Raw genomic sequence first — 13372 nt, 5'->3', positions numbered from 1 at the left:
AATTATAATAATAACAATAACTCTTCCTCTGTTCCTTTCCTTAAATGTCAGAATTTCCTTATTTATATATATATATATATATATATATATATATATATATATATATATATATATATATATATATATATATATATTAAAATGTTCAGAGAATGCTTGCATTGTTTTCAAGATTTTTTTAATAATAATAATAAAAAAGAGGCTGTTTGTTAAAGTGCGGCACATCCTAGTGGATATAACTCAACTCTAGTTTGGCTTTGTAGTATATCTACACACCAACAAAAATCAATGTTTTGTTGTCTTTAATCAATATATAAATCCACATACATGAAATAAAACTCATACTTTGATCAAGTAACAAAATGTAAGTACAAATTGTTTCCAAAAACACAATAATTGGGTTGCAAACAATTGGAACAATTCTCATTTTCTACTAAGAAAAGACCTTCATTTGTACAGTCTTGTTTGAAAAGGCTTTGATTAAAAAGCTAAAAGATAATATTTAATTACATATAGGCATATTTGCAAAGATACTATGTTCAAAGAATTTCTGAGTAGGCAGTAGCTTCAGACATTTCATACTGACAGAAAATGAAGACTAGTGGAATTTATGTCTGCAATTATAGTGTTTTCTAGCATTCTGAACAAATAAAAAGCGTAGAAAGTAAAATGTAATTGCTTTTAAATTTGTATTTGGAAAGAAAAGTATTTGAGCTGTGAAATGTTTGGTTTAACTGTAAACAGTCAAGCTCTGTTCGTTAATATAACTTTGTATTGTCACACTCATCAGTGGCCAGACCACAGTGCGCTGTAATACATAATTAACTCCTGTGACCTGCAGTGAATTTAATCATTTCCTCAAGTTGCACTCTAAAAGAGTATCCGTTTATTAGATTCCTCGTAAAAAAAAAGGACACTGATGCAAATAATCAACCAATTTTACACATTATTTCTCATTAAATGGCTCAGATGTCGTAGTCAGACACCACAGCTCATTAAAACTCAAAAATGAGCTCTTCTGGATGAGAATCGCTTCCCAACATTTCAAACTCTAAAACAAAAAGACTGCATACCATTAACAAAAATGAAGAAATAAAGCTTCAGCATTTGACTGGAGGTTTTTATCCTGAAAGGTTAAAACCTTCAAAGGGTTTAATCGATTGTCAGTCAAGGACTAGATGGTGCATAACCATATACTGATCAGTATGCAGTGTTTTTTCTCCATGTGAATGACAATGTACAGTTTCTATAAATGGTGTCATTGGGATTGTAGCGAGTATGAGGTAGGTACAAGTGGGTGGGAAGGCCAAATGATTGTCAAGAAAACTGTTTCTGCCAAAACAGTACTCTGATCACATCTAATGAATCTCCAATTTGCTTGACAACTTGAAGGTATAGCTACAAATTATACTTTTTTCAGCATCCTGTTTTGCACGATAAAATATTTCTATAAGCCTAACTGTGCATGAAAGAGCTTTGGCAAGGTTTTTAAATCATAATCTGCTCTTAGTGTCAATATAGGAATTACAGAACAATCAAACGCCACTCAAAATCAACTTTGAAAGGGGCTCATTGTAACAGCTTTAACAATTTTATTTCAAATTCAGTTTCATCAGCAACAGCAGGGTGCAAAGAGCAATGTCCTGTATTATTTATTCTCCCTTTGTTTTGCAACTCCAGCACATATTATGTAAACTCTTTAGACTACAGTTCTCTTCACTGTGCTTTGGTCCATCCATCAGATAATGTCATTTCCATTAGTTGGGCAGAGTATGTTCTTAGGTTCCAAGTGTGCTTGAGTGGTCCTGAGACATCCAATTAATGGTGACACCCCGTGTCCCCTCTTATCTTGACCATTCAGATCTGTGTTGACGGGAACCATGCTGTGTCCAATCTAGATTTGAGAACATACAAACATTTTGGCTAGTTCGGATAAACAAATCTAATCATCTTAAGTGCATCAACACAATTTCTGACTACTTATGAGTGTAAGCGCTAAAATGAAAACTGAAAACTGCAGGCTGATCAGCGTGAATGGTGTACCTACTGTTAGTAATCAGAAAAGCACAGTGTCAGGCTCTGAGTCTGGGAATGATGTGAAGCTCTTCCGAATTTCCTGAGCAAGGGATGATTCTTGCTCACAGTGTGGAGGAAGAATACTGGGAAGTTCAAAGAATGGTACAGATTCCTTCAAACCAGCCGGAGGGTAAAGATCTTGGAAATCAGAAAGAGCAAAATGCCTCAAATACATTAAAGTTCCGATTCTTTGAACTGGTCTTTATAATTTGACTCTCACAATCACAACCCTCACAAAAAGAGCTGCACTGTTACCAAGGTACAGTGATGCTGTATTATATAATGATCGGCATTTTCATATACCGTTGTATTTGCATAGTACACCAAGGTTTGTTAAACAACACCATGGTAGTACCATGGTACATGCCCACAAAACTTACCAATTAATTTATACATGTCCAACAAAAATGCAGTTAGTGAAAGAACAACAGTAAGAACTTTTTTTTTGCTAAGTTACAAAACTATAAAAATATAATAAAAATATACAAAGCAAGCATTTATCTTACCTTTTTGTTTCAAGTCTAAATCTGGCCTGCCATCATCTTTGGTAGATCTGCCCTGCTTCCTTTGACCTAGGAGATCTCTTCGTAGACCTTCCTTGCTCATTGACACTTTGAGGTCCACAGGATGCATTTGGACATAAGCAGAGTCATAACTCTCCCACTCATAACTTTCATCCACAGAGCCTCTTCTAGATCTAAAGTCAGAAGATAAAGTAATGTGCGGAATTGTTGAGTCTAATGTGACACATGGATACACATACAAAAACATATTACTATCGCAAATCCCCGCTCCCCACATTGGTTATCATTACCATGGTCTTGTATTCAAAAACACTTTTATAATAGCACATGTCGATGGTACTTTTTTGCAAGAGAATTAGTCATAATAATCTATATAAAAAATGCTTTTAAGACAAATATATTGAGAAAGACAAAGAAAAGTCAGTCTTACCTTTCATGCCTTTCAGGCTCCTGTAGAGCTGCCTCATCTCTGTCACTGTCCTCTGTGGTCTCTGGTGAGCTGGTGAGAGGGGGGCTAAGAGACAACTGCCTGCTGTTAGGGGCATCCATGCTGCCTCTGCCACTGCTTTGGCTTGCATAACTCCTATAACTTCCCTCTGTCTCTGAACTCTTCCTATATCTGTTAATTTCCACATCCACCTCCTGCACATTTTCGTTTTCCTCCTCTCTTTCCACCACTTGGCTTTGGCTCTGTCTTCCAGACGGCAAGGCTGACAGAGAGGGGCAAAAAGACAGAGGCCAGCTAGAACCCCCTGATAATAAGGCAGTATGGGTACTATGTCCTGATACTAGGTTTTTGCTGGATTTTGAGTCATTGGTAGAGCCATCATGGGATTTAGAGGCCTGATGATGGTGGCCTCGCATTTGACTTTCTGAAGGCACAGATGAATCTGTTTGCAAATTGGGATTACTTTTAGGCTTATCTGCCACAGAGTTGGGTCTGCACGTAAAAGGAGACATTGTAGAATCTCGACTAAGTGTCAGCGAATCTACCCAGGCATCAGGGGTCAAAAACTGGTCCTTGTATAATTTAGAGTCTAAACTATGCATGCTCTCGTTCCGATTCCAGTTGTTTGGCCCCAGACTCTTTGTCTTCCGAGGCATTGTTCTAGAGACATTTATTGAAGACACAGTTTTTCTTGACCAATTGTTCAACTTCTCCTGCTTTCTTGTACTCACATGTCCTGACTCTTCTGATCTGTCCTTTTCAAGCTCTGATAACCTGGGTCTGTCATAGTCTAGAGTCTCATAACTGTGGTCCGAGCCCAGAATGGATCTTGTATATGGAGGCTGGCTCTCAAGATCAGGTCCATCCACACTCATCTCGGAATAATCAGCAGTTGGATTCATATGTCTACTGCTTCTATCTATAGCACGCTCCTGCTGGTCGTCTAAAGATGAAAAAATACATGGGTCAAAATAATGGTGACTTCTGCTGGAGTTCCTATGGGCTCTATGCCCTACAGCAGTTTGGGTCCTTTCCAAATTGTAGGTTAAAGGTTCATCCATTACGCGACCAAGACTTGAATCAACAGGCGTCCTGCTTCGTCTTCGGTCCCATGTTTGTGATTTTTTGTGTTCCCCTCTGTCTAGACTTCGAGACCGTTGGTAGTTGGATCTCTGAATGGAATGATAGCCTTGTTGATTCTGCCTATACTTGCCATCCTTTCCATAAGAGGTATGTAGGGGCACCAGGCTTGCAGAGGAAATCCTGTGTCTTTCTTCCCATGGAATGCAAGAGGCAGCTCTTCCTTTCAACATGCTGGTATTCTCAGATAAAAGGCTTTGTCTCATGGCTTGGTAGTTAATCTGAGGTGTTGAAGTTTCTTGAGTTTTCCAGATTTTTCCATATTCATCATCTGTCTCATGGCTAGATGGATTTCGATCAACAGTGTACTTGCGCAGTTCCCTTTCAAGCTCCTCTCTCTCACGAGCCAAAGTCAAACAGCGACTTAGGTTTCCTTGTTCCCTCTCATGCTCCATCTGCAAAACCAAGGTACTGGCTGCAGAGTGGTTGGTACCTTGTTTCAGGGACTTTTGACCCAGAGTACTTTCTGAATGGGGATATAGAAAAGAGCCACTGCTATCTGACGAAAGACTTGTCTGGTCTGGTGCATTCAAGAACTCTTGCTCCGGAATAGGCATGTAATGACCATTCAACGAAAGGTGCTTAGCCATAGCTCGTGTTCTGCTGGAAGAAGGAATATCTGATCTGAAAGGTGGAAGATCCACCGAAAGGACAAAGGGTGGCTTTTTTCTTTCATCTCTGTAGGATCTCAAAGACTGGGATTTCTGGATTCTGAAGCTTCTGTTTCCATCTGATGACTGATGGGAGTTTTGACTTGGGTTTCTTTTAATCTGAGAACTGACAATATTGTCATTTTCACAAGCCTGGACAATAAAGCGTCCATCAGGGCCTCGTTGAATATACTCTACAGAAGACACAGGGGCAAGCGATGCCCGCTGGAGATGGCTTTCAGGGAGGGAATGGTGGGATGGAGGGTTAGCTTGAGGCAGAAGATGTTGGCGCTGGGCATGACAATCACTGCGAGTGGACTTGTCAAGGGAGGAGTGATTGGAAGAGGAGGAAGTGTAGGAGAGTGGACGAGCTGGTAGGAGCCTTTGCTTCAGGGTGTTGTCAGGGCTGCTAAGGTCATGGATAAGAATTTAGAACATTCTACAATGAATGGCAAAATTTTGGACAAAGAAAAAAGGTTTCATGAGGTGATGGTGGTGCACTTACTTTACAGATGGGTTGTTTTTTATTGCAGGAGGGAGATCTGAAAGGAGGGAACCGATTTTATAATGGAATGAATGGCAGGATAATTGGTCATGCATGAAAGATTACAATTTCAAGAGTGAGAGCATCCTCTAAGGTGGATATATTGAGGAAGACTGTAAAATCAGTTCTAAGCGGTTCAAAGTGTTGTTTCTTTACCCTTGATATTCTTCCTGCGCCTTCGTCCCCTTTTGTGATAAATGAAACAAACTATTGCCAGGGTCAGGATAAGAGCAAGGCAAAGGAGTCCAACTCCACCCATGACACCAGCCATTAGCCTATCAGGAAAGTCTAGGAGGCGGGAACTGGCTGGGTGCATATTCATTCCTGTGGATACAAAAAAAGTGTTACATTTAATGTTTGGATAGGTTGAAAGAGTTCCTGGTTTTCTTGAAAATAGTTCAAGTACTGTGTAAAATGCTAATAAATTCTATCAATTTCTTAAGAAAATATTACAGACTGGGGACCAAAACAGGGAACGTGTGAAGCACTGACCGATGGTGGAGACACTGATTGATGGACTGGGCATGCTCAGCTGATCTCCATTCTGAGAAAGAAGCCTCAGTTCATACTTGCAGTCCTTCAGAGAGTGACACACCATGAGGAAATGATAAAATAAGGACAAAAGAAAAGGATTGCATTTATCAAAAATGACAAGCTGACCGATTCATGAAATTCTCAGATCATGTCTTCAAGAATATTTACCTTACATAACCCCGGAAGAAAGATCTGACTCTCAACTGGGCTAATGTCCTCTTTCAGATTAATCCAATCCTCTCCCTCAAGGCGTGACTGTATGACAAAACTGTCAATGGGTATAGACTGGGACTGGGGTGCTGACCACCACAGAAGAATTCCCTCTGAACTCTTATTGATTGAGAGATTGGTAGGGGGTTCCAGCTTGGCCACAACAGGAAGTGCATCTGTAGTGAAATATTAAATAAGGGAGAGACTGAAATTAACATCTTATTTTTATTCAATTAATCACAATTATCCACAGTCTGTAACAAAACACAGATGGTGTATTAATTTAGGTCACCATGAGGTAGCCAACTCAAAGTCTAATTGAATAAAATAAAAAATGGAGTTGAATAAATTCATTCAAATTAATAAAAATATAAGATATTAATATTAAAACTTACAGACTTTTTATTCTTTCTATATACAATATTTGTCCAATAAAATGCCATCTCCCTTATACCAAATGCCAACCTAATAGCAACATAATTTAGCAAATCATGGTTTATGATCATGAAAAGCAGGCTGGTAAACTAATTTCAGAGGGCTTTTAGAGTTTCTTATGCACAGCTAATGTTTACCCATAGTTGTGATGGTGGTGATCTCACTGAAGGGCCCAGTGCCAATTTTATTTTGGGCCATGACACTGAACTGGTACTCAGTGGCAGGAAGAAGATTGGTGACCAACAGACTATTCTCAGTAGAAAGGTCTGAGAAGGACAACCACTCTTGCTTTTCCTCTATCCTTACTGCTGACACCTGCTTATACCTGGAAAAAGAATGTTCGCATGAGTTTTTAAAAACATGAAGACAGGCAAAACTTAGCTACATTTTTTTCAGTAGCATGGAATCATCTCAACTATTTTTGCAGTAAAAATTTAGCCAACAAATAGCAATGTAGCATGACAAAATGCTCTATCACTTTGTTTAGATTTTGTATTGTGTACGCAAGCTTTGCAACTTTGTATTGTATAAATTTATCAGATAAATACTGCTCTTATTACAAATATTATCTGACAGACTACCATTTCAAAATAGCTTCCCAACATTTACAGTGATAAACAGTAACAAGACAGACACCAACCAGACAGTGAATTTCTGGGTATATCCTCCATCAAAGCCAGCCACCCAGGAGACATTGGCCTGGTTAATTCCTGGGATCACAGATACTGACGACACTGCATGAGGACTTGTACCTGTGAATCAGAACGGATGAGGAGAAAACAAGATATGTGTGACATGAAGTGTGACAAATGACGTGGGACAGCAAGCTGCAAGATCAACCTAGATCAGGACTACTCAACTTTGGAAAGCTCAGGGGCCACAAGGCAAGATTCCCATTAGGGCTTTTATTTGGCTGAAATTCACCTCCAAAATGTTTGTATGCTACTTAATCTTAACCATGTAATAATTCCTGTGTTTTAATATTCCTGTGATGTAAACACTTTATTTTTATTTGGGATTTGATGGAAGCGTAAGAAGATGTCTGTGATTACTGTTACAATAATCATCACACAAACATCAAAATAGTCTAATGGCTGCATGCGGTAGTGCTGACCTAGATGCTTTAAATCTTACCGAGCACAAAGACCGTTGTTCTGGCGGATACAGTAGCCACTCGGTTGGTGGAGCTGCATTCCCACTCCCCCTGGTGGTCTTTACTGAGAGGATGTAGAATGAGCGAGCCATTTGCTGCTAGAGTGAACAGTGAGCGAGAGGCTGTACCAACCTAAGAGAAGCGGTGCCATAATGAAGCATATAATAAGATTAAACACCAGTTTTAATTTAAATTTGATTTCCAACTGTAAGGGGGTGTAATATAATATTTGGAGAAAATGAAAATTCTCAGTTTTTGTGCATATTATTGATGCTATGATATTACATGCTATTCTGCACAGTTTCATATAAGCAGTTATAATGTATTGCTGCTGAACATTATATTATACCTTTTAAATGTGCAGAAATGTTCTTGTTTAGCTCAATCAACAACACTGTGGTATGTTGATAAACATGGTCTTTCTGATTAGAAATTCAGATAATCACAGATGTACTTATTTTACTTTAAATCACAAATATAATATAATAACTGAAAAGGGTAACATATGTTTATTGCAAATACTGTTCTTTTGTGTGTGGCGTACTAAAAATATGGTGTAATGTCTTCACTCTGACAGGTGAACCAAGGGATTTGTGCTAGAGAAGATTGCAATGACATTCACCTTTTTCCAGCTGACTTTTGGAGCAGGGTTACCATCCATTTGACATGGAATAACAAGTATCCTTCCCACATCCTGTCTGTACTCCTTACGAGGTGACATTTTAAATGACGGAGGATCCTAAAAGACGAAAACACAAAGTTTAAGGCTCAAGAATTCACACTGACCTTATCTAATTTTATTTCCATAGCATTCCACCACTTTTTTCCAAACAACAATGATGTAAGATAGCTGTCTGTTATTTTTGTACATTATATACAGTGGTGGTCAGAATTATTGGCACCCTTGGTAAATATGATCAAAGATGGCTGTAAAAATAAATCTGCATTGTTTATCCTTTTGATCTTTAATTCATAAACTTAACAAAAATCTAACCTTTCATTGAAGAAAAAGAATTGAAAGTGGGGGGAAAGTCACATTTTGAAATAAACGTTTATATCCAAAACACGTTGGCCACAATTATTGGCACCCTTTTATTCAATAGTTTTCAACCTCCTTTTACCAAGAAAACAGCTCTGAGTCTTCTTCTGTAATGCCTGATGAGTTTGGAGAACACCTGACAAGAGATCAGAGACAATTCCGTCATGCAGAATCTCTCCAGAACCTTCAGATTCCAGATCCATGTTGGTGCTTCTTCTCTTCAGTTCACTCCACTCATTTTCTTTAGGTTTCAGGTCAGGGAACTGGGATGGCCATGGCAGAAGCTTCATTTTGTGCTCAGTGACACATTTTTGTGTTGGTTTTGATGTTTGTTTTGGATCATTGTCCTGATGGATGATCCAACCACTGCCCATTATTGGATTTCTAGCAGAAGCGGTCAGGTTTTGATTTTTTTATCTGTTGATATTTGGTAGAATCCATGATGCCATGTATCTGAACAAGATGTCCAGGATTTCCAGCAGAAAAATAGGCCCACAACATTAAAGATCCAGCAGTATATTTAACCGTGGGCATGGGGTACTTTTTATCCATGTGTGCACCAAACCCATCTGGTGGGTTTGCTGCCAAAAAGCTCTTTTTTTAGTTTCATCTGACCATAGAAGCTGGTCCCATTTGAAGTTCCAGTCATGTCTGACAACTTAATATACTGGAGATTGTTTCTGGATGAGAGCAGAGGATTTTTCTTGAAAACCTCCTGAACAACTTGTGGGGATGTAGGTGCTGTTTGATTTTTTTTTTTTTTTTACGCTTTCTGAGACTCAAGACTCAACTAATTTCTGCAATTCTCCAGCTGTGATCCTTGGAGAGTCTTTAGCCCCTCAAACTCTCCTCCAGAGAGCATTAGGACAATATAGACACACGTCCTCTTCCAGGCAGATTTGTAACATCTTTAGTTAATTGGAACTTCTTAATTATTGCCCTGATAGTGGAAATGGGGATTTTCAATGCTTTATAGCTATTTTCTTACAGCTACTTTCTATATTGTGAAGCTCAGCAATCTTTTGCTGCACATCAGAACTATATTCTTTGGTTTTACTCATTGTGAAGAATGATTAAGGGAATTTGGCCTTTGTGTTTCCTCATGTTTATACTGGAACAGGAAGTCATGGCTGGACAATTTCATGTTTATGATCACCCTGGTGTGCTAAAAAAATGTAAATATGACTGGGAATATACTTCAGAGATATTTTACTCATAAAAAATTCTAGGGGTGCCAATAATTATGGCCAGCATGTACTGGAGAAAAACATTTATTTCATAATGTGACTTTCCCCACACTTTCAATTCTTTTCCTTCAATGAAAGGTTAGATTTTTACTCATTTTATGAATTAAAGATCAAAAGGATAAACAAAGCAGATTTATTTTTACAGTCATCTTTGATCATATTTACCAAGGGTGCCAATCATTTTGACCACCACTCTGTGTGTGTGTGTGTGTGTGTATATATATATATATATATATATATATATGGTTTAGGTACAAAATACAAAATACCCCCACAAAGATGCAAATGAGCAAAACAGGTTATTAATCATACTAAGTGATGTTTTTTTTTTTGTTTTTTTTTTATGTATAAATGCAAAATGCTTTCTGTGATGGATAGGTTCAGTGTTAGTGGATAAAATATATAGTTTGTACCGTATAAAAATCATTATGTCTTTGGAATATCCCCATAAAACATGGAAATCAAATGTGTGTGTGTGTGTGTGTGTGTGTGCGCGTGTGTGTGTGTGTGTTTTTGTGACATAACAGGACACAAATTTGTATAATGACATGGGTATGACATAGGTATTACAAGGAGAGGGTGACTTATGAGGACACCATTACCCCATGTCCCCATTTTTCAAAAGGCTTATAAATCATACAGAATTAGTTTTTTTGAGAAAGTAAAAATGTGCACAGCTGTCTGTGATGGGTAGGTTTAGGTGTAGGGTTGGTGTAGGGTGATAGAAAATACGGTTTGTACAGTATAAAAACCATTACGCCTATGGAATGTCCCCACAATTCACAAAAACAAACTGTGTGTGTGTGTGTGTGTGTGAGATTTGTGATTTGAAAATAAAAATAAAAATAACAACACTTAGTAAAGGCCCACCTGTAGTATAACAATGGAGGGTTCAGACTGGCCCATTGTCCCAAAGCTGTTGTATGGAGTACACGTGTATACACCTGCAGCGTCATCATTAGCTGTTGCTATGACGATAGAGCCTTCTGAGGTCAGTGTCCATCCAGGATACTGTTGAAAGAATTTCACATAGTAATTTTTTTTTAAATAATGCTCTTTAGAGAAATGTGAGGGTTTTCTAAAGTGCATCATCAAGAGATGGGTATAAGTGTTAGCACAGCGTGGTTTCATCAAATCAAAATCAACATGTCAACCATTCGTAGTTAAGAGAAAAAACACTTAGGGAAGCACTTAGAAGTAGCAGAATGCTTATAAAAATGGTACATATAAAAGGTTAAAAAAAATTTTTTGTATGGAAAGTGAGAAAAGCCACTAACAGTTACCATGTCTAAATTGAGTGGTTTGCCATCTTTGATCCAGTCTACATGTGATAATGGGGGTTCAGCTCTGACGGGGCACGCAATGACACCCCTCATGCCAGTGGGAAGGAAGGTCAGCTTGGGCATCTGCATCACCTGTGCTGGGTCTGTTAAAGGAGAACACAGTTTTCCACAAAATTACTATAGTCAAGTATTCATATATATTCATTTTAAGTTTGGGGTTGTAAGACTCATTAATGTTTTTGAAAGAAGCTTCTTGTGCTCTCCAAGGCTGAATTTATAGTATGCATTTAGTAATATTATGAAAAACTGTTTTGTACTATATTTTGAAATGTAATTTATTCCTGTGAAGGCTGAATTTTCAGCATCTTGACTCCAGTCTTCTGTGTCACATGATCCTTCGGAAATCAATTTAATATGCTGATTTGATATTCATTTTTGTGAAAACCTTTACATACATACATTTTTTTTAATTTAAGGATTATTCTTTGATGGATGGAAAGTTCAAAAGAGCATTTCTTTCCTAATCTTTTGTAACAGAATAAACCCCTTAAATTAATGTTTCCTAAGTTGCTAAATGAAAGTATTAATTCCTTTAGGGAAAAAAAATCTTACTAATCCCATATTTTTGAATGGTTTACACATATTTAAATTCATACATTAATATTGTGGTTTAAAATAAATGTTTTTCTAATTTTCATTTTGCACAAAATGTTGCACATATGGTATGTGAAATGAAGATGAAAATTCTAATTCACCTGTATGTGCTATATTCTACATATCATACATAATTTTGAACATAAACTTTGTTGAAATTAGTGTAGTTTGTAGTTAAACTAAGGATATACTAGTGTAGGAAATCTTATACAAGTGCAGGCAAATCCCCATTCATTATTTTCATTTTGCACCATGATATGCAAAACTCTTACGCTGCACAGTGAGGATGGCTGAGGCAGAAGGGGACACAGGAAGTCCATTAGTAGGCATGCAGGTGTAGTTCCCAGAATCCGCTGGAGTCAAACGTGCTATCAGTAGTGTACCATCCACTATGATCTTAACACGAGACTTCAGAGACCTAAAACAAACACACAGATGAATAATGCACAAGCTTCCTGTTTCCGTAAATATTAAGACGGATGTTCACAGTTTTAGAACAGAACTCACTCAATGTGGTAAATGTCTTCTCCTTGTCTTTGCCACACATAGGTCATGTTGGGTGGGTCAGCCTCAGCCTGGCACTTCAACTTGGCATCCTGGGACATGTTGAGAACAGCATCAGTTGGAGGAATTACGATCACTGGAGGGCCTGTTGTTAGAAAAAATACGTAATATTTCATATTGTAATATGTAGAAAAATACTTTCACTTGCTTCTCCTTGTGAAAAAGAAGTACACTTTAGCATGCTTGTAGGACTTAAGTACATCTTTATATGCAATTTAACAATTACTTCTAATGTCTTTGAAATATGGTTAAGTTGTACTGAATGTACTGAAAAGCATCTATGGTAAACGAAAATATACTTCAATGTAATCTCTATTGAAACTTGTATTTCATGTATTTAAATATATCTATAATAATTACACAATGATGAAGTTGCAATATAGTTCATTTAAAATATATTAACTTTAAACACACTACAGTTAAACAATACAATCAAGTACTTTACATGCGATTTAGTGTGTTAGTTAACACATCACAATAAGTGTACTCCTGTAAAGCATTTTCGATTTGACATTATGTACATAGTGCATCAAGTGTATTTTTTTTTAAAGTTTACTTAAGTGTGTTAAGAAACAGTCATAAAGGTGTACTTTCTTTAGGTACACTTCAGTGGCATTTTGTTTCTTTAATATTATATTATCTGCTAGTTTAAAAAAAATACTACAAGTGCACATTCAATACAAATAAGCTTTTGGCAAACTTGCATTATTGCATTACTTTTTTAATGTTTTATCAGTTAATTTCCTGCTAATTAAACCCATGACTTTGCTGTTGCTGGCACTGTACTGTACTGTTTGAGCTACAGACCCTTGTGACAGAGAAGTGCACTTAAATGTAATATAATGCAACAGCACCACTAGATGGCGCCATTCAT

The 13372-nt window shown here is 37.4% G+C and overlaps 1 protein-coding gene across 5 annotated transcripts in view; it reads right to left on the bottom strand.

Annotated features, from left to right (window-relative positions):
* Positions 1–282: 282 nt before the first annotated feature.
* igsf9a (immunoglobulin superfamily, member 9a) overlaps positions 283–13372 on the bottom strand; it is a 30501-nt gene continuing 17411 nt past the window's right edge. For 3 of the 5 annotated variants that reach the window (XM_048173539.1, XM_048173531.1, XM_048173525.1), the window contains 16 exons: positions 12442–12583; positions 12207–12352; positions 11281–11423; positions 10868–11008; positions 8334–8450; positions 7693–7843; positions 7199–7310; positions 6696–6883; positions 6082–6299; positions 5872–5956; positions 5536–5703; positions 5341–5377; positions 3028–5244; positions 2580–2770; positions 2045–2211; positions 283–1891 (listed from right to left, as the gene is read on the bottom strand). In XM_048173539.1, the coding sequence (XP_048029496.1) occupies positions 2054–2211; positions 2580–2770; positions 3028–5244; positions 5341–5377; positions 5536–5703; positions 5872–5956; positions 6082–6299; positions 6696–6883; positions 7199–7310; positions 7693–7843; positions 8334–8450; positions 10868–11008; positions 11281–11423; positions 12207–12352; positions 12442–12583 (4214 nt within the window). In that variant the 3' untranslated portion in view covers positions 283–1891; positions 2045–2053. The remainder of the gene's footprint in view (positions 1892–2044; positions 2212–2579; positions 2771–3027; positions 5245–5340; positions 5378–5535; positions 5704–5871; positions 5957–6081; positions 6300–6695; positions 6884–7198; positions 7311–7692; positions 7844–8333; positions 8451–10867; positions 11009–11280; positions 11424–12206; positions 12353–12441; positions 12584–13372) is intronic. The other 2 variants (XM_048173549.1, XM_048173542.1) reach the window with 2 other exon arrangements.

This window comes from Megalobrama amblycephala, linkage group LG2 (assembly GCF_018812025.1).
Source record: "Megalobrama amblycephala isolate DHTTF-2021 linkage group LG2, ASM1881202v1, whole genome shotgun sequence".
Lineage (NCBI taxonomy): Eukaryota > Metazoa > Chordata > Actinopteri > Cypriniformes > Xenocyprididae > Megalobrama > Megalobrama amblycephala.
Note: the sequence above shows the minus strand (reverse complement) of the source record. Positions and strands in the feature narration are given on the sequence as shown.